Source organism: Zeugodacus cucurbitae, chromosome 5 (assembly GCF_028554725.1).
Source record: "Zeugodacus cucurbitae isolate PBARC_wt_2022May chromosome 5, idZeuCucr1.2, whole genome shotgun sequence".
NCBI lineage: Eukaryota > Metazoa > Arthropoda > Insecta > Diptera > Tephritidae > Zeugodacus > Zeugodacus cucurbitae.
In genome coordinates, this window is record NC_071670.1 from 16,071,964 (window position 1) to 16,097,937 (window position 25,974).

General features: G+C 34.6%; 6 protein-coding genes across 8 annotated transcripts; 3 read left to right on the forward strand and 3 right to left on the reverse strand.

Moving 5' to 3' along the window:
* Nucleotides 1-3,839: 3,839 nt before the first annotated feature.
* LOC105219112 (vacuolar protein sorting-associated protein 37A) lies at nucleotides 3,840-7,157 on the reverse strand. Its single transcript, XM_011195049.3, has 5 exons — nucleotides 6,593-7,157; nucleotides 6,324-6,516; nucleotides 5,144-5,522; nucleotides 4,932-5,083; nucleotides 3,840-4,832 (listed from the first exon to the last, which is right to left on the reverse strand). Exons 1-5 carry the CDS (start codon nucleotides 6,691-6,693, stop codon nucleotides 4,638-4,640), a joined length of 1,020 nt encoding a protein of 339 aa, XP_011193351.1. The 5' UTR covers nucleotides 6,694-7,157; the 3' UTR covers nucleotides 3,840-4,637.
* Nucleotides 7,158-7,548: 391 nt separating this feature from the next.
* LOC105219113 (uncharacterized) lies at nucleotides 7,549-8,083 on the forward strand. Its single transcript, XM_011195050.3, has one exon. It carries the CDS (start codon nucleotides 7,679-7,681, stop codon nucleotides 8,012-8,014), a length of 336 nt encoding a protein of 111 aa, XP_011193352.2. The 5' UTR covers nucleotides 7,549-7,678; the 3' UTR covers nucleotides 8,015-8,083.
* Nucleotides 8,084-8,804: 721 nt separating this feature from the next.
* Nucleotides 8,805-13,496, forward strand: LOC105219114 (uncharacterized). 2 transcript variants are annotated; one of them, XR_008471434.1, is made up of 7 exons: nucleotides 8,805-9,018; nucleotides 9,140-9,241; nucleotides 9,318-9,715; nucleotides 9,785-11,088; nucleotides 11,179-11,793; nucleotides 11,852-13,276; nucleotides 13,336-13,496. XR_008471434.1 is itself a non-coding variant. In XM_029044786.2 (6 exons), exons 1-6 carry the CDS (start codon nucleotides 8,923-8,925, stop codon nucleotides 11,983-11,985), a joined length of 2,649 nt encoding a protein of 882 aa, XP_028900619.2. In that variant the 5' UTR covers nucleotides 8,805-8,922; the 3' UTR covers nucleotides 11,986-13,459. The 2 variants fall into 2 exon arrangements, 1 of the variants encoding a protein (XP_028900619.2); XM_029044786.2 differs by having other exon boundaries at nucleotides 11,852-13,459.
* A 300-nt stretch (nucleotides 13,497-13,796) lies between these two features.
* Nucleotides 13,797-16,765, reverse strand: LOC105219115 (uncharacterized). Of its 2 annotated transcripts, none has more exons than XM_054231860.1 (5): nucleotides 15,882-16,765; nucleotides 15,649-15,797; nucleotides 14,825-14,916; nucleotides 14,511-14,730; nucleotides 13,797-14,450 (listed from the first exon to the last, which is right to left on the reverse strand). In XM_054231860.1, the coding sequence occupies exons 1-5, from the start codon at nucleotides 16,370-16,372 to the stop codon at nucleotides 14,068-14,070; spliced, it is 1,335 nt and encodes a 444-aa protein (XP_054087835.1). In that variant the 5' UTR covers nucleotides 16,373-16,765; the 3' UTR covers nucleotides 13,797-14,067. The 2 variants fall into 2 exon arrangements, with proteins under 2 accessions (XP_054087835.1, XP_011193354.1); XM_011195052.3 differs by having other exon boundaries at nucleotides 15,664-15,797; nucleotides 15,882-16,764.
* A 3,917-nt stretch (nucleotides 16,766-20,682) lies between these two features.
* Nucleotides 20,683-22,458, forward strand: LOC105219116 (uncharacterized). The gene is made up of 2 exons (XM_011195053.3): nucleotides 20,683-21,324; nucleotides 21,669-22,458. The coding sequence occupies exons 1-2, from the start codon at nucleotides 21,286-21,288 to the stop codon at nucleotides 21,957-21,959; spliced, it is 330 nt and encodes a 109-aa protein (XP_011193355.1). The 5' UTR covers nucleotides 20,683-21,285; the 3' UTR covers nucleotides 21,960-22,458.
* Nucleotides 22,459-22,468: 10 nt separating this feature from the next.
* Nucleotides 22,469-24,684, reverse strand: LOC128922175 (tigger transposable element-derived protein 4-like). Its single transcript, XM_054231861.1, has 2 exons — nucleotides 22,777-24,684; nucleotides 22,469-22,703 (listed from the first exon to the last, which is right to left on the reverse strand). The coding sequence occupies exons 1-2, from the start codon at nucleotides 23,498-23,500 to the stop codon at nucleotides 22,507-22,509; spliced, it is 921 nt and encodes a 306-aa protein (XP_054087836.1). The 5' UTR covers nucleotides 23,501-24,684; the 3' UTR covers nucleotides 22,469-22,506.
* Between the last annotated feature and the right edge of the window lie 1,290 nt (nucleotides 24,685-25,974).

A 25,974-nucleotide genomic window follows, 5' to 3' on the forward strand; every position in this document is an offset into this window, starting at 1 on the left:
TTAAATTTGAATAATTTTATTTTATTTTTTATTTTTATTTTTGACAGTTTTGACAGTATTGTTGACAGTCATAACTTCGAGGTCGTAGATAATTTCGTATACCTGGGAACCAGCATCAACAACACGAACAATGTCAGCCTCGAAATCCAGCGCAGAATAACTCTTGCCAACAGGTGCTACTTTGGACTGAGTAGGCAATTGAACAGTAAAGTCCTCTCTCGACGAACCAAAATCAAGCTCTACAAGTCGCTTATCATTCCCGTCCTGCTTTACGGTGCAGAAGCTTGGACGATGTCAACATCAGATGAGACGACACTAGGAGTTTTCGAGAGGAAAATTTTGCGTAAGATTTATGGTCCTCAGAACATTGGCAACGGCGAATACCGCAGACGATGGAACGATGAGCTGTGCGAGTTGTACGACGACATTGACATAGTTCAGCGAATAAGAAGACAGCGGCTACGCTGGCTAGGTCATGTTGTCCGAATGGACGAGAACACTCCAGCCCTGAAAGTGTTCGATGCAGTACCCGCCGGAGGAAGCCGAGGAAGGGGAAGGCCTCCACTCCGTTGGAGGGACCAGGTGGAGAGCGACCTGGTTACACTTGGGATCTCCAACTGGCGCCGAACTGCGAAGGAGAGAGAGAGGTGGCGTACTATCGTCGATTCGGCTATAACCGGCTAAACGGTTGCAACGCCAATCACATACATACATTTTTATTTTTTAATTGAAGTAATGAAATTACATTCAATACCTTATAATTTAGTTCTTCACTCAAATAGTAGCACTGACTTGATCTATCTTTCTTGGAGACGTCCCAAGACATCCTCAAAAATCTGTTTTCCAAATATTGTTCGAACGGGAACTTTAGAATATATCAGTCTATCGTTGAGACCTCATGTTTCACCAAGAAACTAAGGGAAAATATATACACTGCGCGTCATCAGCATAGCGCCCCTCCAAGCGTGCTTGGTTGATACCAAATATTTTCCATAGTATTTGGGTTAGAGCTACAAAGTACTTATTTTGAGAAAAATTGTTTAAAGTATGTTAGAAAAAAATTTCTATTTTTTTTCACAGTTATACCCCTCAAAGTATGTATGTATGTATATAAGTCCTCTCTAGACGTACAAAGTCGCTTTTATTCCCGTCCTGCTGACGATGTAACGATTAACTGTACGAGTTAAACGACGAATTGACATAGTTCAGCGAATAAAAAGACAGCGGCTACGCTGGGTAGGTCATGTTGTCCGAATGGATGAAAAGACTCCAGCCCTGAAAGTGTTCGATGCAGTGCCCTCACCTTCGCTGGAAAGATCAGGTGGAGAGTGACCTGGTTTCACTTGGGATTTCCAACTGGCGCCGAGTTGTAAGGAAAAGAGAAGAATGGCGCGCTTCTATCGATTCGGCTATAATCGAATAAATGGTACCTACGCCAATTACATACATACATACATATAAGATAATTAAACTTTCCTTTCTCCGTACAAAACCATGAAGCTTATTTAGCTGAATAATCAATCCTAGACGTACTGCCCAGATGCAATTGGCATTTCGATGGAATTTCTTATTTATTATTATCACACATGTCTTGAATTATTTTGCCATTTCATACACGTTCAACACTTTATATCACTTCGGGCAATCAAATAAACCAACCGCTTGGTGTTGAGAAAATTTATATTTATTTGTTGCATTAGAAATAGCAGAATGGATAGTAAAAGTTATGGGTAAGGAAATAATTAACCAAAATCTAAAACAAATGGACATGTTTTGAATTACTTAAAAATATCTATGCAGTTATTTTTGGACCAGCTATCAATTAAAACAATTAAGCAAGTTACTTTTTAAACGGCTCTAGTGTAACTGTAAAGGCCTGAGAACTTTTACAACAAAAAAAATTATAAAAAATTTAAGATATATAATAGTTGTGTTCCATTCCCCAATACTTGATCAAAAAAGCTATGAAATAGAAACAAGTTTTGTCACTATATGGAGCTAACCATATACTCTTTCGTAAAGAATATAACTGGATAACTTTCAGATCTGAATGAAAGATTGGCGAATAAAAGGCGACATATATTATATATTATAAATTCGTTCCTGCAACATAAATACGAAGTTGCGGGTGCGACATAACTCAAGCAAATTACACAGACTATATAAAATTCAAATTTGTCAATAGTTTATCTGGAATAGAATATATGAGACACTCTGAAATAATTTTACAAACTAGAGATATTTTGATTAATATTTAGATTATGTTAACCCATAAGAAAATACACTTAGACTATTAAGGACAGTCCTTTGTAATGTCAAAAAATGTACGCCCTCACATCTGCAGATGTTTTTTACTTCTATATCCGCTAATTCGCGAGGATGCCGAACAAAGTGAGATCCAAGGAACTTAAGGAAGCATCCGGTAAAATGTTTAGTTTGACCGCATGAATCCCGATGGGACAATGCCCAGTTAGAACCTTGCGACTTAGTGACTGTCCAGCGCTTGCTCAATTCAGCTGAGATCCATTCATGCAGAAGCAAATTGCAAGAGGGTAATGGTGCTCCAACTTGTTCTCATTCCACTATAGGTAAAATGGTTAAGATGAAAAGGTCTGATTGTATATCGGTTAAACTAATGTAGCCCGGTTCTGCATGTCGTACCGGGATAAGACTATTCTTCTCAGTGATCACAAGGGTGCTTTTATTGGAGGTCACAACAGGCCTGAGGTGGTAGAGAGCTTAAGAAAAGCTGACTTGATTCATCGTGATATCCACACATAATTTTGATCAATTACACATCCACACAAAAGCAAAATTTGATTCTCAAATGGTGGACACATTTTAATAATAAATTCATATTTTCCGCAATCCCATATTCAGCGACCCCGAGAATCCCCGATTAACGAGTTTCAAGCGAATCTGATGGGTTTTTCAAAAAAGCGTCCGCCATATTGGTTCCGTCATTTTGAATTTTGTAAAACCAACAACGGATTCGTAATCCGAGACTCCGAAAACCCACGAGTAACGAGAATCAAATGAATCCGATGAATTAAAAAAAAAAACTGTCCACCATATTAGTTTTTATGTCAAAACCCTGACCTGATGAGGTTAAATGTACATCGGATTCGGATTCAACGATCCTGAAAACATAGGGCACACATAGTAGGACCCCCAGGTCAGAACACAAATTTTTGTGTGGCTGTGTTATTATCTATTATCTCACATACGATACTCTCATTCATAAGAAGAACGAAGCTCCTTGTACATAGTAGTCGCGTTGGCGTAGTCTCTAAAATCGATATTTTTATCTGGTTTGAGAATGGTATATCCATTGTTTAATATTTTTCCAAATATCTAAAATAATGAAGGTTGTTAGGGAGAGAAGACTGCCGTAGTCAATCGATGGGTAATATTCTTAAATACTATGAGTATTACTCATACGACGTGTAGTTGGAAAAAATCTGATTTTTATAGTCTCAGAACATGTTGCACAGAGAGTTTGTTATATTTTGAAATTATTACGGTTTTTGTTGTTATTATTGATTTCAAGTAAGTCTGCTGAATTGACACACCTTATGACAGATATAAAATCCGGTCTGTTCCGAGATACAAGTACCCCTGTCTATATTGGGTACGATTTATAATTACTCATACGACCCGTATAACTTTTGCGAAACACGAATGCATTTTTCAAATGATTTATTCACTCATTAATTTCGCCAATTTGTTTATTACAGAAATTGAAAAAATGTGCCTTTTAATAATATTTTCAAGACGCTTCCGTTAGACAATTATATTTTATTTTCGTTATAAATCGCCGAGTAATAACAACAAATCAGTTAATATTTTGCATGGAATTCAATTTATTGCAATAAATAAAATATACACTTATTGCCAATAATTTCTACTTATTACTATGTTATTAATGGAATCACAATATATTAATTTTCTTTTCTTTTTTTTCTTGTTTTTTTTTTTTGTTTTTAATTACAACGCATTTACAATACTACAAAATATTTGCACAAATTTAGGAAATTAAATGAAATTCATTCACAATATTGGTATGTTTGTTTGTATGCATGTATTTATGTATTTACGCGCTATTTATGGCGGTAAACGCGGCGGCACGACGCTCGCACTCATTATTACGCGCAATTTATGTTTATTTTTTACACATTCATTACGTAGTCAACACAATGGAATTCGTTTGAGCGGCACAATAATTTAAATAAAAATAATTTCGGTTTTCACATATACTTAATTCGCATTTTCTTTAAAAGAAAAAAAATCTAACTAATTTTAGTTTAAATGTAGTTTTACTGCTTGACTATGATTGAGCGCAAGTTTTTTAAATTATTTTTCGTTATACTTTTTGAAATTAGTTTTTTTTTGTTTTTGTTTACATGAATTGGACATCACCGCGCACTTTCACTATAAACTTGACACCATCTTAAGTAGGACCAAAACTATATGCAGGTCATTTGGTTAAAAAAATAGTAGCTTCAATTTAAAGCATTTTCGCGCTATTTCAAGTTAGCTGCAACTGTTTTCCGCCAGATTCATAACTACTAAAGCTAGATCACATGCAGGCAAGTACATGTATAATACAGAGATATGCAGTACGGCTGTTTGTGGCCTTACATAGCGGCGCGCTCTAAAGCCGTCAGCTGATGACCCAAACGTTCCTCTTTGGCCTTACGCTCCGCGCTGACTTTCTTCGAATGCGTGTAGTTGTTTAAAAATGTTTGCACATCGATTTTACCGTTCAGAAATTGCTCAACGTGACGATCACATTCGCTATCCGCATTCGAGGCGGCTATCTGCAGCAGCTCCTACAAAGTAAGTAAACATATAATATGAAAATATGTGCATATATTGAAAGAGTTGTAACGGTATATAAAGTGTATAAATTAATAACAACAACTATTTACGCGTATGTGTTGCGGTGCGTACTCCTCTGACTTCTTTAAGTACTTTTTATTCAGTTGGTCACACTTTTCTCCTAGATTTTTAAGCGCGGTCACATCATCACTTAGTTTGCGTTTTAATTCGACCAAATGTGTTTCTTTAGATTCATTTTCACCTAAATATAAAAATTAAAAAATAATTTAAATTTTTTGCGAAAAAATGTCCAAGTAATTACGCGATATTATCTCCACTTGACTGATCATCGAGTCAAGCTCTTCATTCAAATGCTGCACAACAGACATTTCCTCAATGAAATCATCGAAAAATTGCGGATCGCTATCAAGCTGCTTCAGTTCATCCAACGACAGCGTAGATAAGTTTGGCAAATTGCTCTCATTGAGTTTACATGATTTTGAGGAATCCAATGGAGAATTCTCATTGCTGCTGTCCAATGATTTTGACGCAATGGTTGTTGGCGTGGCTGTTGCGTTGGCGTTGCACGTACGCGTTGGTATATTTATGGGGCTGCCAGCATTGACAATGGGTGGTGGAAAACGCTCAAATTCGCGTATAATGGCCTGCACAACGCGGCCCAGATCCGAATGAGGAGAGTACTGCAAGTAAGAAAAAGCAATAGTAAGACCGTTTTCACACGGGCAATTTTTGTCGCGGCAATTCTTAGTTTTATAGGAGAGGGGGCGACGAAGAGAGGAGAATTTCTCTCTCTCTCGCTTCCCTTGGTTGGACGAAGAGAGGAGAATTTCTCTCTCTCTCGCTTCCCTTGGTCGCCCCCTCTCCTATAAAACTAAGAATTGCCGCGACAAAAATTGCCCGTGTGAAAACGGTCTAAGCGTACATTTTATATGAAAGTATTTTATAAATATACTCGGAAACTATTATAACTATTTACAACGACTACAATAAGAAAATGGCAACTCAAACTGTATTAAAATTAGTGTGCACCTATGCAAATGCATGTGTAAATATATGTATATGTACTTATTTGCATGTCGGCGCTTAAAATAATCTAACAGGAAATCTATACTGCTGAAAAGGCTAATATGCGCTATAATATGCGCCAGCATCATGCACACTTAAGATGTTTACAACAACAAAAATATACACTTTCATACATATTTCTATGTTATATACGTGTATTGGTTTTTTTATCCTTGGGGGTCGTATGCGTGTGCGCGCATGGAACCTTGAATGCGTACAAAAACAGGCAAATATTTCTTATGAAAAATCGTTATTGTGAAGGTCAAGCAACTATCAGTCATTTTGATGGAAACAAATAGCAGCTGTTAAATATTTCCAGTGCATCCTTGACCGCTACTTTCCGATTTTGCAATAAAGGTCATAGAGTTTCATATGAAATATGGTCCGTCATTACTGCATGCGCACTAAAAACTTACATTGAGTAAACCAGGCGCTGTTTCCACTTCACCTGTCGCTGCATTAACCCAATGATGTTGCACAGTCGGTGATATAACTATTTTGGGTCGCTCATTAGGAAAATTCACTCCGAGTTGGACTGTAAGTAATAATGTGCGTCCACTAGATTCGAAATGTACACAATACTCTTCTTGCTCTGTAACTTCGACCACGCTGAAATGCAAATAATGTATAAAATATGTTAATTAAATGTGCAAACATATAAAATTACATTTGCAAAGCTACTCACTTGTCGTTGAATACTTTGAGTGTATCAATTTGGCGTTTGCGAAAGTCCAAATTTTTACATTGTGTTTGCTGTTGCTGCGCTGTTTGCTGCCGCGGAAGCATCTTTAGATGCAATTTATTTATGGCTTCCTTGCAGCTCCTCCGCTGTTATGGTACCAAGAACCCAATTTATATATATTGGTTCCTCTCAAGTTGTTAATTTTAGCTTTTAGAAGTTTTCACATAACAAGGTAGTATATTATATGTTCTTCCTATGATTACTTGCTGCTCTCTAACTGGAAAGTCGTCTGGCTAAATAAATTTTATCTTTGCACTTTTTTTATTATTTTTTAAACAAGTTTTCAATATTAAATTGTTTTTATTTATTTTAATCGTTGTTTGTGGCTGTGTAAATTGTTGTATTATAAATACTAGTTTATCTTCTGGTTACAAATTATATCAAATCATTTATTGTATATTATTCTTTGCGGTTAGATTAACAATTTTGCATTAAAAAACCAAAAATTGATAAATGTATGAGAAGAGAATTACTGGAGAACAATTCCAATTTCCACAGTAAACAAAAAACGTATGACGACGTAAATTAAAAATAATGTTGCCATATTGGGCACTTTCTTAAGGGGTTGAAAATTGTGCAAGGAGACGGTAGTGCTGGTAAAAAGTGAAGTTGTGTACTAAGTACTAATTTATGAACTTCAGTGTTTTTTCACTCAAAATTAGGTGTGGTGTTATTACTGAATATATCTCTTGGCTATCTATAACTAACTTCATAAACAAATATTTTGGATAATACGATAATATTTTACAAATAATTCAATTGTTTTATTCTCAAAAATTCATACAAAAATCATCCATTTAAGATGCTTATTTATATGTATATTTATTTAAGTTTATCTTTGCCTTAACTAATAAATTTAATTTTATGCTTGTTGGGTTATTATTTGACAACATCAGCTGATTGCTGACTATTGTCAAAAATTCAATTGTCAAATCCCAATAGGACGTAATATCAGCGTAAATAAGGAAAACATAAATTAAACCAAGTGTATCTATTGAAAATATTACAAAAAAGGCATTTTAATAAACAATGGCGCTATTTGAGATGAAATGGCTGAGACGTTGGGTACGTAGACACACAAACCCCATACCGGAGGATAATGCCTTTCTGTGGAAAAAGCGCCTAAGTGTCGTCTATGCACTACTCGCATGGAATGCTTTTGGATTCGTCTGCTATATGGTCTATACAGGTCGCAATGATTGGGCGAAGCATTATGGCTATAAGAGTGAAGAGGAAGCTAAACTAACACCAGCCCAACAATACGCAACACAATTGAATGTAAATAAAGGAAAAATTATACGCTTCTCAGGATTTAACCGTGTTGGAGAGACTGAATTTGATAACACAAGTGGCAAAGTCGAATAAAATAAAAATCATTTTTAATTCTAAACGCTAAAGTTGTAAAATAAATTAAAAGTTAACAAAAAACAAATATTTACAAACATGTATTTTATTATGAATATCCAAGAATGATAATGTCTTCCGTCATTCTTGATGAATATCTGAAGCAATGCACAGCTGTGTATATTACGTTTCGTAACAGCGTTGCTTTTTATTATATTTGACAAGACAAACCTGTAGAATTGGAAATTTTGAAAAAAAAAAATGTTATTATAATAATAAATATAAATTTTACAAATTAAGGACAAAAGCATAAAATTAATCATATGTATTATTCTCATGTAGGATTTAAAGTGAATTTAATAAATATTTTTTGGGGAAACTTTAGTATAGTATCCCCCGATTTCAGGGTTAAAATGGGTATGGTTGGAAAGAGGACGATCTCCAGATTACGAATATATATAATAGTTGCCGCAGGAGACTTATAGTTTTCGAGATATTCGCATTCAAAGTTGAAAATTTCACAAATTTTATGTGGCGATATTTCGATTATTAGTTAACTTTTAATTTATATAATGCGCTTATTACACACTAACACTTCACTAAATTGTTTCCACATACTTATTTTATATCAATTGGTTTAATATTTGCTTTAAATAAGCATTTTAATTTTTAAACAATTTTGTTTATATGCACAATAACCAGGTTGACAGATATCATGTATACCATTTTAACTCTGAAATCGGGGGATACTATACTAAAGCCGACCCTATTTTTTTTTTTGGTTGGATCAATTTGACATATTGAAAACAGCAGCTAACTTCGGCCGCTTGGCATTTGTCATTTATATATGAAAAACGGCGGTAACTTTTTCAGTGCAAAAAGCATTTATTCCATTTATTGTTATTTGTATTTAAAAGTTAAATGTAAACATGAAATGTGAATTGTGCGGTTCAAATCGTCGTGACAGTATTAAATACGGCGAGTTTTTAACAAAAAATGGAAAGGGTGTACATACCAATTGCTTGGTTAGTACAAAACGCGCTTGTGTACATACAAATGCTAACAACAAATTCTTATTGATGCCAATATTATATCTTATTTCATTTATTTTTATATTAATAAACTTCTTTTATTCACTTGCCTTAGTATTTATCTTCCGCCATAGTACAAAATGGTAAAGATGAGGAGGGAATTTTGGGATTTCTACCCAATGATATTGCTGCAGAGAAAAAACGCGTATCAACTATAGTAAGTGCCACCATAAAAATACATAAAATGTGTGATATATTGTTTTTGTAACTTTAATATATTAATTTAACTTCAGAAATGCTGTTATTGCTCAGAAAATATGGCTAATATAGGCTGCTGCGAAACACGCTGTACCCGCACATTTCACATGATTTGTGGAATCGAAAATGGTGCTATGAACCAATTTATGGGTACATTTCGTTCCTTCTGCCATCGTCATATACGCAAAGTAAATTATCGTCCTAAAAAAGATGATGAGTGCTGTATATGTTATGAGAAAATTTTCAATGAGAGTACACGCTTCAATGCGGTCAATATGATACGTGCACCATGTTGTCGGAATGGTTGGTTTCATAAATACTGTCTACAACAATTTGCCAAAAATGCTGGATATTTTTTTAAATGCCCACTTTGCAATGATAATAAAAAATTTAAAGAAAATATGTCTTCGTGGGGTGTATTCGTACAAAACAAGTAAATATTTGTTTAAAATATTTCTTAGTGTTTTCTAGTTTAAAATTATATTTTACTTCTACTTTTCAGAGATGCCGAGTGGGAATTAGTTCCTAATGCGTATGCGGAACTACTTGAACGACCCAGTGTATGTGCGGCTGAAACTTGTCGAAATGCAAAGGGGCGTGCTCATCATCAGAACTCGAATCCATTTCTCTATTGTGTAACCTGCGGGTCTGTAGCCATCCATCGTCAATGCGAGCCGCAAAGAAGCAACTCATTTGAATGTGACAATTGCAAAAGCATATTGCGTGCTGATAGTGGCCGAGAAAGTATGAGCTCCCAGCAATTGTATGTTGGACAAACGAACAGTTATGACGCAGATATGAGCGACGCTGAAAACTCAGATGTAGATGTATGTGGCTGCACTAGTGAGGATGAAGATGATTTTGATGTAATTAAACGTCAGATAACTCAAAAACACAATGCATTGCAAAAAATACAAAACGTTGATGACTTTGATGCGAACATAAACAGTAACGGAAGTCAGTGCAATGAAAAAAACGATTCTCTTAATATTTCATGTATTGCACAACGTACTCGGCGTAAATCTCTTAAGATGTGTCCATCAACGATTGAAGACCAGGAATCAACAGATGATGATAACCAATCCACAAGCTCGTATAAATCGTCCAATTGCTATCATAGATTTGAGTATGACGAAAGTAATGATGCAATTACTGATAATATTGACACCGAAGAATTGTGTAGCACAGAATCGACGAAAAACAGAACAGCTAATTCTTTAGACATAAGTTGTATAGCAAAACGTACGCGACGCCGATTCCTGAACAAAATTGAAACAGAAGATAAAAGTGTTTGTCAAAAACATGAAGCTGATCAACATGCTACAAATTCAAATAAATCCTACCAATCACAGCAAGTCAATCACATATTTAAGCAAAATATTTGTGAAGATTCAGACACCGAAAGTTTGACGCATAATAATGGTGAACAAGAAATCAGGTACGGTGATAACGGTGGTAGTGGCTTAATGAATTACTTCTTTGGACTATTACACGAGATAAAGTGCAATTCACAAAATAAACATACACAAACTAAAAACAACAGAGAGGAAAAAGTGGATGACAACGATGTGAAACCTAATCCATTGGACATAAGCTGCATTGCCAACCGCACGCGGCGGCGGTTTAGTTCTTTAAATATAAATGAATCTATTAAAGAAATGGACGCAGAAATGGCGGACTGCAAACCAGCAGCTAATAATAACAGCACTAGCAGTTCACAAGAATCATACGGATCTACAACGTACTTTGGTCATACTATTGAACACCAAAATGCAGCAGACATTAAATTAAACTGCCATTATATAGGTAAGAACTTCATTAAATTTGCTTTTAAAATTTAAAATTAATACATTTATTTCTACTTTTCCTAATAACCTTTTAATTTATTGCTGTCAGATAACGTCAACAAAACAAACAAAGCAGTTAGTCGTAAGCGCTGTCATGATGAAGAACATAAATACGATTTGACTGCATGCACACCCTCGAAAATACCTGCAATTACTAAAAACGAAAGCAATTATAATAAAATTGTTACTGTTGACAAGGACAATTGCCTGCAAACTGCCTTCTTAGAGCACAGCGTAGATGCGAAAGCTGAACAACAAAAACAAGAGAGTCAGGAGAATATTTTGGAGCAAAGCTGCATAGCAAATCGAACGCGGCGTAAATCGATGAACGTAAATCATTTTAAAAAATTGACTGATATAGCAAGTAGGAAGCAAAGATGCGTATCTGTTGACGAACAAGCGCTAAGTAATTGCCAGAATAGAGCACTAACGCCGAATAACATACAACCTAAGGCTTCACATTCCAATGATGCGCTGTCCTTATCAGCTATCAGGCGTGGACAGAGAAGACGCATGCCTTCGCGCCGTTTGTTAGATAGTGATGATGTACATAGCACACACAAATCAATGTTGGGACGTTCACCAATTGCCAAATATGCCAACTGGTCAAATATAAAAGAAACTTCCAGAGTCTATTTCACGCATCATGGAAAACTGAAAAGTGGTAAGTAATGCGAAATTGAAAAATGTATGTATTTTTGTAAAATATAAGTTTTTTGCAGCTTTAAAAGAAAGTGCTCAACAGCTACTACACACTCCCGCAGCGCAAACGCACTTTTCCCGAAGTTATCAACTACTTCTCGAATGCAATGAGAACCACTTTGCTAGTACTAGTGGCAGCGCCCAACGCGTTTAGACAAGTGTTATGGTCACGCATATGCTATTTTTGTTGTATAGTTCACTAATTTAGAAATATATTGCTTATATTAATTTATAAGATGTTAGTTTTTAAGTCGTCCCTTTGACATTTCCATTTGCTGTTTTGCGTTAAAGTACAGCAGTTTGAAGTGCTAAAGTATTTGTTAAATTAAAACAAAAATATTCTCCCTAAAGTAACTGCTATTGATGCGCCTAATTTCATATAAACATTGAGTATCATTTTCATTATATATTTTTTCATATTCTTTTTAGTTACATACATATTTGTTAGATCAGTTACAATATTGTTATAATTTCCTAAAATATCAAACTTTAGAATTTGTACCATTCATACGAATTATATCTGGCAGCATTACTGAAATGTAAAAAATTGGCTCTAAATTATATTTAGTTTAGTTTATTTTAGTTTTATAAAAAGTGACAGATATTGAATTCTTTATTGTATAATTTGAATTTTTGTTGAATATTTTCCACGTTTGAATAAAACTACATTTCATAAAGCATATTGAATACTCTATAAAATATTATATTGATATAAATGACATGAATTCACTAAAATATGGTGTTTGTTTTTTACTTGTGTGATGGGTACGTATTATTTTATGACTTGAAAGACAGATTTGATAAAAAAAATACCCACCTGAATATTCCTTATAGTTATTGTTACTGACAAGCTGATCTCTATAGAGATATATTTAGCAGTTTAATGTAGTTTTCGTTACAGATAACTTTATTGCCCATATTATGGTTTACAATCCCACTCAGTAGAGTTGAAGTTAAGATAATTCAATGGCAGTTCAATTAAACTAAAATTGGTATTACGATTTTCAATTACTTTAGTTGAAGTTTGATACGCGTTGCCAACTTAAAAATGTGTAGAGTTGACTGATAATTAAACAGCTGATTTGAAACGAAAATTTGAAAAAATGCATCCGAATTATTTTTTATAACAGTCGGGATAAATATTGAAATAGAAGTTGTTGTTGTTGTAGAAGGAAGTCTGAATGTATGCTTCAACGATGATGATGTTATGACCCAAACTGATATGTGCGTTTACAAAAAGGTTTCGTGATCAATTGCATCCATTGGAACATTCAAGCAAAGTATTATCGAACTTCAACTGAAACTTCTTTCACGGATTGAGTTGTAATCGATAATACCGAATTTCAGAACATCAACAATTTTGGTCGTAATAGAGAGCTTTAGGTTTATATTGTGAAAATACTTGGTTACTCACTATATAAAAGTCTCACTCCACAGAAATTCTGGTAAGTGTTTGAAGAGAAAGACATCGAGAAGTTGATAACGATTCCATTGGTTATAGTAGCTCTCCAGCATTGGAGATTAGGGGCCGCAGATAAAACAAATATAAATCTGCAAGAAGACTTGCATACTCCCGATATATGTTTCTTTCTGACAAACGCCCACTAAATTAAAGCTGACCATATCTGAAGAACGTCTATACCGACAAATTTACCACGACGTACTCAGAGTCATATAAACAACAGTTTGAGGCGTATCGCCGACAATATGCTAGAGTATATGGTTCAACATCATTTAAGTTATACAAATCAAACTGTTCGTTAGTTTTGAAAACTATTGTTTTAATTTTTTTTTTTTTATTATAAACTTGTTGTAACAATTTAACAAATCATAAATACTAAATTAGTATTTTGACTAAAATGGAAGAAATTAACATAAAATTTACAAAATGTGTAAATAGAAAAAAAAAACCTGGTGCATGTTACCACAGAGTGTTTTAGGTGTTTTTTAGTTTAATTGAGCTAAGTTAACTTTCAATAAATCTATTTGTACCAGTTTTCCTCGTAAGTATTGATTTTATTTTTTGTTAACCCTGGTTTTAGTTTATTTTGAAAGGCCACTTTGTTGAATATTTATCTAACTGTGTTTTGCGTTATTTAAAAATTATACGTTACATAACCTCAAAAACTGTTGTCTCGAAAACACTTTTGAAGAGTTTTTTTAGGTTTACAGTTTTAAGGCAAACTAAATTTTGTCATTAAATTTTTGTTTGTGTGCTTATATATAGAAACATTGTTCAGCATTCATTTTTCTCTTCAATCGGTTTCATATAGTACAATGTGTATTCACGTTTCAGCACACGATGTTGGGCGCGCTCATATGCAAAACGTATATTACGTTTATTATAATCTAAATAGGTGCGCATAAAGTGTCGGTTTGTTTCGTGCACATCAGGATGTTGCAAATACTCCGTAACTGGCATCCATTGCGCTCTAGCAATTTCACGCTCGCACTTACGCACTTCGTGATTGAGCGGCTTCAATGCAACAACTACGTACATATCAGAAGAACCGAAATTGCCGCCATGTGAATGTCGTATACTTATAACAGTACGAAACTCACAGTCAATGCCGGTTTCCTCCTTCACCTCGCGTATAGCTGCAGTTACAATTTCCTCACCTGTAAATGTTTAGAAAACAGTTATTTATGTTAATGATATGCCGATGTTAATAAACGTACCTGGCTCGACATAACCCCCAGGCAATTTCCAACTATTTGCAATTAATGCATAGCGATCACTAACAACTAACACTTCATCCTTGTCATTGACGACAAGTCCACCAACACCAAGCATTGTGTGGCAAAATGTTGGTATATTGGCTGCTTCATCGGTTGGCAGCCAGCGATACATCACAAGAGAGGTTGAGGTAGTGTCTACATGATGGAACACAAAGCCAGCCTAGAAAATAAAGAACAGTTTAATGACATATAATAATAAAAAAGGAAAGTATTTTTATATAGGTACATAGATATATACAGTTATATTTAAATACCTTAGCTAAATGTGGCACCCATGCTGCATGTTCCTTCTGCAATGTAAACCAAATGGCGCGGCGTTTAATGGAAGTCCAATGATCTAAAGATTCTACAACGAAATATGTTTAATTGATAATTCTCGTTATGAATGATGACATCTTATTAAAATTTCTCGTCATTAAATTTTCTAAACAAAAACAATTTTAGTAACGGTTTTTCGAAAATTTATATGTTTACTTTAAATTAACTAGTACAATTAACTGTTTATCCAGCCATAAATTATTAGAAAAAATATCAAAATATGTGTGATTTCAAATTAGTATGCTAATTACTGAAGTTAGAAAGTAGTTTACTAATATCAATATAGACTTGTGTTAATATTATAAATTGTGTATTTAATAATATAATTTTATGTGCTATTGTAACTTTGCACTTATGTATGCGAATGCATAAGTAAATATGTAATGTAAATTGTTTGCAAACGCTTATCTTGGCAATTAAGTACACACTTATTTAGTATTAAACTAACGAACTAGTTAATGGAAAACATTTGTGTATGTAGAAGTGTAGACATGTATATCTATTTGACCTTTAAGAGGGCAACGCATAAACAACGTATTTTTCCAAAAAGATTGTCAATGCAATGTTTGTTAATTTATCTATCAAATGCTAGTTAATGCTGTCATATTAATCAAAATCAATTATAGATGAAAAAGTCAGATGTCAAATATTGATTTCCACTAAACTGATAATAAATATTTAACAAAAATACTTCAGTGAATCACTAAATATTTTCTGTTTCAACTATTAATGACATACATAAACTATTACCAAGTTTGACCTTTTTCGCGCTTACTTTGTAGTTTCTTTTCAAAATCTGTGGCTTCATCGTATTCTTTCGCCGAGTCTACTAGTACACCGTTGAAGCGATCAACGCTACCGCAGAATACACCCTCTGGCACTTCCATGACTTTTCCACCGGAATCTTGTCTGTATATATTTCATTATAAAAATATGAAAATGTTTTTTTTATTAAATATGTACAATATACCAACAGCAATAAGTTTAACTTACTTAAAAAATTTACTAGTAGTTGAAATAAAACGCGTTTGCGTTCGCTTTTGCACTCGTTGACAAGCGCTTAGCAGCTGAATGGGTTGTTGCAAATGTGAATGAGACGAGACAACGTAATTAAAACAACAATTCTTACTTTGCTCGCGATATGAACTGTCAATTGTGCAAATTTTTTTATTCCTCGTGCTAAAATTTCTATTACACAATAACAACGGCGTCGGCGCTAATAATCTCAATGACGACAAAGCTGTTGCCAAAGGGGGTGATAACAGGTTCACGGAAGTGGGCAACAACATTGTATGCACCTGCGACGAAGTCCGGCTTCGTATATAGGCTGCTGATTCTGATTGTCGCGTAGTGTGAATGCTTATGGCAGTTATTAGCTGGCAGTGTTTTTTGATCTGCATGGAAACTGCAGTTGAGTGTATTAATTTGGACCAAGTTTGGCAATTGTAGACTGTAGGTAGACGGTTGTGTACTAACGTAGCCATGTAATATATATGTCAAAGAACAGTTTTAGTTGCGAAAATTTTGATTTTTTTTATATTTTCCTGCGTTTTTGATAGTTAACGTTATCGTTTGCTTTGTTTACCTATACCGACTGGATCATTATCGCATAATTATCTTTATTGATATACATATATTAGCAGAATATCAGCTAGTTTTACGCGCAAATGCTTTGCAACTGGGGTAGCTACAACAACTTTTGCAGATAACAAACTCTCACAAATATTTCACGCGTTCCATAGAGCCTATTATTTTTAATAAAATTTCTATATTAATTAAAACTAATTAAACTACTAAGCACCATAATTACGTATACAATTTTATGCACAGACGATGTATCACAGAATCAAAACAAAAGCAACGACAAGTGCTCATCACAACAAAAGCACTGATAAGAATTCTCAAAATGTTGACAATTGACAAACAGCTGTTTCGTTGGGTTGCCACATCTGGCGAATGTATTTCCAGTGTATGGCTGTGATTATATGTGTAATGTTTTGTTTTTTTTTTTTCATTAAACTGCTGGAAAGTGTTGATGAAATTATGAATTAAATAAAATTCATATTATTTTATAACAAACAACTTTTCTCACATTATTATAAAGTGTCAAAATAGTGTTAAAAGCTACAAAGATAGACTAGGAATAATTAAATATTTGTAATGTTTTAAAATTATTTAAAATGTTATATGATTTATATTATCCGAAAATGTTCGGTTATTATTATTCTTAATTAAAACACTTATTTAGAAATAAAAATAAAAATCATCTTTTCAATAAAGAAGTTTTATTACTCGGATTGCGACCTTGATCAACGGAAGTGCAGTTGCATTAATTCATTTAACTGGAATTTCCATTTTTCAATTTGGAATATTATTCTGTCACTATCGTTGAAATTTTGATTTCTAATTAAATTGGGAAGAAAACGCTTAAAACTTGCATTATGTCGTTTTAACATTAAAAGTCAACATTTCATAACTTACGAGTGTTGAAATCGATATATAACAATTAAAATCCAGATGAAACAATTAACTGCGCTCCCTAGAAACAAGCTGAGACAATGGTAGCACTTTACACTGGCCACTACATACTAGGATCTGCAAATACTAGGAATCTACTCGTCGGATCAATGCCGATTCAGTAATCTAGTAGCGGAGACACCTGTGCACTTATTTCTTGACTGTCCGGCGATCGCGTAGGAAAGGAATCAGATAATTGGTGCTCTGTATCCCTAAAGAGATAATATCGCGTCCATCAGCCCTGGAACACTGTTATGGTTTCTTGACGCGACTGGATTATATGGTATACAGTGATAATTGGAGAGTGCACAGTAGACCTTAGGTTATATTTCAATCCTTATATTGTATTTTAATCAAATCTAAACCTCAGTTCAATTTAGTTCTTAAAAAAGAAGAATTATTCTTCGTGTTAACTTTGGATACATAATGGAACAGCTTTGATATCTGAACAAGAGTAAGTAGAACTATCAATGTGTTCAAACTATCAATTTATTCAGCACAATACCTATACTGACAAGCACAATAAATACTTTCGGCTGGAATTTAAAAACCTAATATTAAATATCTTGAATGTTTTTGTGCTGAAGTTTAAACATTATTTTTCAGAAAATATAACGCCTTTATAAGAATGACCAGTATGGGAGAAATTTTAGTTCAAGTAAAGACTTTAAAATTGCCTGGTGACTGAAATTAGGAGTTTCCTACTTTATACATTAATTCTTAGAAGTACTACTTCTCATCACTACTAATGAAAGGAAGAAGGACTTGAAAAGGTTAATTAAAACTCTAAATATATGTATATAAATGTATGAACGTGATTTTTTCTAAATCATAATTGTTTGAAATAGCCTTTCACCGACACACTTTTCATTCACTTTTACTTGCAGCATTGACAGGAAGTGAAACTTTTTATATAAGCAAATAGTAAATCTCATAAAAGAAGTGACAAACACTGAAGGTAAACAAAAGCAAGTGTGTGTTCCCATGTCGTTGACATACATACTACTTTATGCACTTTATCCTTGCATGGTAATTATTTTTGGGTGAATGACACTTATTACTGCGTATCAGCCAGATTGCGGAAGTGTGAAGAGCTTAATAAATGTTAAAATTCATAAAATACTGGAGAATTTGTTTGCTCATTTATACCGTGTACATATAAAAACATATGTACGAGTATATATAAAGAGGCAAGCATATACACCTATGCAGTTATATAGTATTATCACAAAAAATATATATTTATGCTTAACATTTTACCTTCCTTAACATTTCTGTACTCTCTCACATGCTCCCTTAATGTTATGCCGCCTTTTGTGCTCTCAATTTGCACAGTTTTCTCTTTTCAGCTGTTTCCTGCGCAATAACACTGACCTATGAGCCCATAAACATGGGCATCAACCATTTTAACAACCCCCATCTCGCTTCCGCCGCCTAATGACGAGGTAAAAGCATACATTTCAGCGCACATATTTCGAAAATGCCACCTTTGCTGTTCATATCTTGCTACGCAATAAGTGCGCATCCAAATTTGTTACAGCAATTATAGTTGTTGGTGAAGATGCGGTGAGGTAGCGTAGTAGAATTGTAGTCATTTGTATGGCTGTTGGTTGTGACGACATAAGTGGGCGTATCGCGATTTTGAAGCGGTTTTTCAAATGATTTTTTATAAATGTTCTGCATTTGATATTAAAAACCTCTGTTACAAAAGAAGACAAAACCACACGATTGACACAACTAGCACATAATATTGAATTTGAAAAATGTGTAAGGACTATTTTGAAGGCTTTTGGCATTCGAAAATGTTAAAAGAACAGCTCTCACTGCGGAGAGATAACAATCTGCCTACCTCGCAACGTTGCGATCGACCATATAGTACCATAGACCATGGATAGGGAAGTGAGACGCATGTGCAGCAAAAAAAAAATAAAGAGTCCGAAATGCGTGAGTATGAAGAGCTTGACAAGCTGGTCGGCAGGGCTAATGATCGGAAATGTTACGAAAAGATGCGGCGACTAGCAGAAGGTTTTAAGACCGCAGCATCAATGTGGCTTTAGACCTAGAAAATCTACAACTGACCAGATAATCACCATGAGTCAAATCTTGGAAATGACCCGTGATTGACACACACCACCTCTTTCTCGATTTTAAATCTGCATTCGACAGCACAAAAAGGTGATGCCTCTTTGCCGGTATGTTTATATTTGGTATCCCCACAAAACTAATACGGCGGACGTTAAGTAAGAACAAAAGCTCCGTCAGGATCGGAAATGACAATGAGCACTTCAGTTTTTAAACTGTGTGTTGCAGTCCCCCCGGGGGGAATCAGAGAAAGAGGAAGACCTTCACTCCGTTGTGAAGATCAGGTGAAAAGCAACGTGGTTTCACTTGGTATTTCCAGTTGGCGCCAATTTCAAGAAGGAGAAATAAGTGGCGCGCTCTGGTGGATTCGTCTATAATCGCGTAAGCGGTTTTATTTTTTCAAAATCCATAATTAACCTACTTACGGTTGTAAGCAAATACTATTTATATAGCATATATATATCTAATTTTAAACCACCTAAAATACATTTTACGCCTTTATTTGCATTGTTGGTATATTTGGAAAGCTTTCACTTTAATCATAGGCACGCAAATTATTAAAATACCGGAAATTACCGCAACCCAACATTGGTTAGACATTTAAAAATACCATTTTGTGTGCTTAGCTAAGCATATTCATATACATATTTACATACGCTATATATAAAGCTCTATTTTGATGTGCAGCTTAACATACCAGAACTAATCTACATACATATTAAACGCTTATCAATGTTGTCTCCCTATTGTAGGCGTATCTCTCGTACGGCGTCTATTAAAATGGCAGACAAACATGGCAGCGTATATCCTGTAATACAAATGGTATTTCCTTGTTTGACTAACCACACAAATTACACACACACAGACACACATACGGCCGACAGATGCGAATAAGGTATGACGAAAACAAAACACACACACATATATATGTATGTATATACTACATACAAGTCTACTAATATCAACGAAGGCGAAAAATATTGCGCATACGCCACGTTGTACCGTAGTGTTAAGCACAGAATAACAGAGAGAAAACGGAACTGTATTCTGTTACAAAGGGTGGGTGGCATCTGGTGGGGAAGTACTTTTTTTTAACGATAGCTAATATAGAGTCAGCTCGTTAACTTGGTGTGAAGGTGCTTGTTATATATACATGTAGATGTTTATGTAGAGCCTGGTTGCCGTTGTGATGGCAGCTGTGCGAGTTTATTGGCATAGGTTAGGGGTTTGAGATGCTGCTGAAATGCTGATGTTAAACTTTTGGGAGAGCTGTGTATTGTAGTGACGGGATAACAAGTATTTGTTTGGTATAAATAGCGTAGACATTTGAGCGGAACGTGTATTAACATTTGAAGACTGCGACGTAGCTGAGCTGTGCACAGGATAAGGAAAATTTAATAAAAATATAATAATAATAGTATATACATATAATTATTTAAGGAAATTTAATTTGAAAAAAAAAGTGTGAAACAGTGTATGAAATAAAAATATATGCCTAAATATATATTTGAGTGTGACGAATATTAAAATAGAATTAAAGAAAGCATAATATTGTTATTACTTGACATTTTTTTCTAAATAACATTTTTCTAAATAAAAACAATATTATTCGATTGTAAGTACACAAGCGGAAGCATAACCAAAGCAGCAGTTACTTTAGAAAAGTGTATCAAATAGTTTTGAGGAAAAGAAATTGCATAAAAATTGAATACACAATAAAGCAAATAAGAGTCAAGTATAAACAACAAAAATTAAAACAAAACAAACTGCAAATATACACACACGTCTAACACACGAAATGGAGGGCTATCAGGATATGAGCGAGCTGGAAAAGTCGGTAAATATATACACTGCAACATTACTATTACAGTTATTGATACTATGCTATTGTGGTTCATTTCAATTTTATATCTGCTGACCTACTTCGTGACCTCTTCGCCTTTATTACTGCATAGTTTTATACGCTTTTATTTACTATCATCGCACCCATACAAAGCACCGCATTAACTTTATTACTACTTTCAGCCGTACACTATCATCCCCTGTATATATTGTGCACAAATATTTAATGCCGTCATTGTTCCCGTTTAAATTGTTACTTAGCTTCTGTGCCTTACTCATGCTCTTACGTTTACTCTCTTCCATGTCGCACGTACTTACAATAAAATACACACACAAAAGGTCGCGCACGCGGGCACCCAACTCTATACGGTAGCGCACAAATTGCACGAAGTCGAAACGACATTGGATCACACCAGCAGCCTGGATGATGTTGATGGCGTTTGTGTCATGGAACTGCTCGAGTCCATGGAGGAGGTCAAGGCGGAATATCATCATCTGGTACAGAATATACGTGAGGTGCATCAGTTGCAACGTGACGTCACCACATCGATACGCTTTCAGATGCGTAGCATGCAGCAAACCTTCGAATCGCTGAAGAAACGCATCGAATTGCGTGTAACGCAAAATTGAAAACCGAACACTGATGGCTGTGAAAGTGTTGCATATGTGTAGGTACTGTATAAAATACGTAAAACGAGGACGAAATGTGGCGGTGAGACGTGAGATTCAAATATATTTTCTAAGTATTGTATTTAATAATTTGAGTACGTATAGCGTGAGTTGAATATGTTGCAATTCTACACATCAAATCTAGATTTAAGTAACACCTTTGTGGAACAAAAGTTGGTTTTTAACTTTGAAATGTTCAAAACATATTTTTATTTATATTATTTGATTGTATTTACACTTAAAATATTTTAAATTTCCTTTTGTTGGTTTATAATTAATGCAAATGGTGAGAAATGCCAAAGAAGCTCAGCTGTCATCTTTATTTTCACTTTTGCAAAACAATTCTCGCAAATATTTATTATTATTATTGGAAGAAAATATATTGATTAATATTTACAGAAATATATATTACATTGGAACTTCCTTATAGTGAATTCGCAGGGGACCTGAAACGCTTCACTATATGGAGATTTCATTATATAGAAATTCATTTTTTTCTTTTGTAATTTTATTTAAAATAATCAGTAAGTTTGGTTTGAATTACATTCTTCCATTTTTCATTTTCAACAAAAGCTTCCAAATCATTTAGACAGTTAAAAACATTAATCGGTACCTTAATGGAAGAAGAAACTTGTCCTAATGTAGGTAATGCCTCATCAGTATCTGCCATTTCTTTTTCAGTGTCCAAATCGACTTCATCGATATCTAAAAAGGAAAAAAAAGAAATTATGTTTATTACATAAATATTTGTTTGGTTACAACAAAAATAAATATTCACCAGGTACAGCTGGAACTCCGCGACTTTCTAGAACGCTGCTGAGGATATCTTCCTCGGACGGGTTTTCCGTGGTCGGCACATCAATATCAACATTGGCATAGTCCTCAAATGATGCCTCGATATTTGTCACTTTTTTAAATGAAGACTGCAAAGCAGCCAAGTCCGCTATTGAAAGGTCTTCTTCATCCCACTGCTCAGATGGATTATGCATGGCATCTTTTGAAAATCCTGCCTTTCTAAAACAGTTGGCAATTGTTTCTGGTTTAACATAGACATCCCATACAGTGCTTAAATTTCGAATAGCGTGGAGTAAGTCTATGGTAAAAACAGAAGTTCCCTCATCCAGCTGAGCCAATATATTCGTTAAAATACGTTTCCTGTAATGTTGTTTCATGTTGTAGATAATGCCTTGGTCCATTGGTTGCAGTAACGAAGTCATGTTGGGAGGAAAATAAGCAAGCTGAATGTTTTTTAGCTTGTTTTTTACATCTCTAGGATGCGCAGTGTAGTTATCAACAAAAAGTAAGACCTTCCTGTCTTGTTTACCAAATTTTTTGTACTGCTTTAGAATCCATTTGGTATAAATCTCACTGCTCCATGCTTTTTTGTTAAACTCATAATCGACATCTAACGATTTTACTCCCTTAAAGCACCTCGTATTCTTCGCCTTTCCGATTATAAGCAATTGAAGTTTTTCCGATCCAGTCATATTGCTTCCCACCATGACAGTTATTCTCTCCTTGCTTTGTTTTCCCCCAAAGCATTGCTCATTTTTGAATGTCAGTGTTTTATTTGGCAGGCATTTGAAAAACAATCCAGTCGCATCGACATTAAAGATGTCGTTTGCGTTATAATTTTCAATCAATCTTGGTAAAACGTTTTTTGAACAATACCATGGCGTCTTTTGAACTTATCTAACCAACCTGTACTTGCCTCAAATTCATGGTGTCCTAGTGCTTCAGCAAAATCATTGGCCTTTTGCTTCAATATTGTTGCAGATAAAGGAAGATTCTTACCACGTGCAACGACTATCCATTTCAGCACTGCTTCATCAATCTCCTCAAACTGGCAAGTTCGAAGCATTTTGCGTTTTACGCTAATTGCCGCATTTTCTACATTTTTCAAAATCATTTCCTTATTTTTTAGAATATTTGATAAGGTGCTGGGAAGTATTTGAAACTGATTAGCAATATCTTTTTTTCGTACCTTCCCTTCTTTAAATTTGTTAATAATTAATAACTTTTTTTCAAGTGAAATGCTGATTCGATGCGTAATTTTTGCTTCAATTTCTTAACACAACTGAACTACTACTACAATGTACATATGTATGAATTTTCATTTTGGGATTCCCCGTATTACATTTCTACATTTCGTTTATTTCTGAGAATGTGTAACCGAAAACATATTTGAAAAAATTCACTATACGGAGACAAAAACGTATGAAGCTTGATTTTCAAGCAGTAAAATTTGTTCATTATATAGAAAACTTCACTATATAGAAATTCATTATAAGGAGACAAAAATGCAAATAGAACCAAAAAGCTGTTTCTTCAAAATGACTTCATTATAGGGAGAGCTTCGTTGTAGGGAAGTTCACTATAAAGAAGTTCCACTGTACTTATATTTTTGTGTATCAAAATTTGTCCGGTTTTGCTTTGAAATGTTTGAAATATATTTTTATTTCTATTATTTGTTTGTAATCACATTCAAAATCTTTTATATTCGTTTTTGTCTGTTTATAATCAAATGCAAATGTTGAGAAATGTCAAACAAGCTAAGCTGTCACTTTTGCAAAACAATTCACGCAAATATTTTTATTCGTAGCAGTTGAAGAAAATTAATTATAAAATATTTGCAACAACATTAATAATTTAGTGCGGTTCAATCCCCATTGCATTTATTTTTGCTATTTTATATTATGTTAAATATTTGCAACGTTCGTTAGAAATATGTTTGTATTAATTTTTGCAAAACTTCCTCCAAAGAGTGCAACCCGCAGCTGAGGCGCGATCTAAAGCAACAATTAAATACAAAACTTAAACTTTATATTAGGTAGGTAGGTAGGAGTGCAGCCATAGAATTATATGGCCCAATTAGCGCTAGATGTGCCATTTTGATACACTATTCGTTGACCTTATAATTTACTGTTATCCCGTATCATCTTTCCGTTCAAACCACTTTGTGTTTTCGATGAAGCTACTTATGTCCGACATGCTTTTAGTGGACATTCATTCAAGGCTTGATGCCTGATGGCTTCCATGTGTCCTGTGTCGGATCTGCGATAGGGCTGGACATTCACAGAGAAAGTGTAATACTGTTTCCTTATTCCCCTCTAGTTCACAGCCTCGACAAATGTTATTATTGGGTATTCCCATTTTCATTGCATGTTCTCTAAATGGCCAATGACCCGTTAGAGTAGCTGTAAGTCTGAAAATACTTTTCCTGGACCTATCTAATAGTATCCCAGATCTAGTCTTATCATATTTTGGCCATATCTGTTTAGTTATTTTATATTTTGTTGTATTCTTCCATCTGTTCTCTGCTAATTGTTCAAATTGTATGTTGAGCTCCCTTTTGATCGTTCCTAGCGGGCATGGTATTGGCACAGCTTCGGATTCGTCTAGAACGGCTCCTGCTTTTGCCAACTCGTCTGCCCTTTCGTTACCGAAGATGTTCCTATGGTCGGGAACCCAGGCCAAGTCTAATTGTACTTTGTTTTTTCAGAGTGCTCAATGCCTTCTGGCAGTTATGGACTACGCTGGAGTTAGTCAGTGGTGTCGACAAGGCTAAGAGCGCTCTTTGTATCCTCTGGTAGTTAGCCAATAGAGCTTCACAGGCCTTCTCTATGCCCAGTACTTCCGCTTGGAAGATGCTAGCCAAGTTCGGTAGACGGAAGGAGCGAGAAAAGTTAAGATCATCGGAGTATACACCTGTGCCTACTCCGCAGTCCATTTTAAACCCGTCGGTATAGACTGATATAGTATTTTCCTCCCTTATTACGCCTCTTCTCCAATCTCGTCTAGAGGGTATCCTCACCTGGAATCCACTATTGAAGTCTAACTCTGGGATAATGTAATCTGATTTATTAGCATTTACTTTAACTCTGTTCAGAATGTCGCTATGTCCATAGTTTTTCTGTTTCCATCCACCCAACTCCTTAATTCTTATAGCAGAGAATGCAGCTACATATTTTATGGA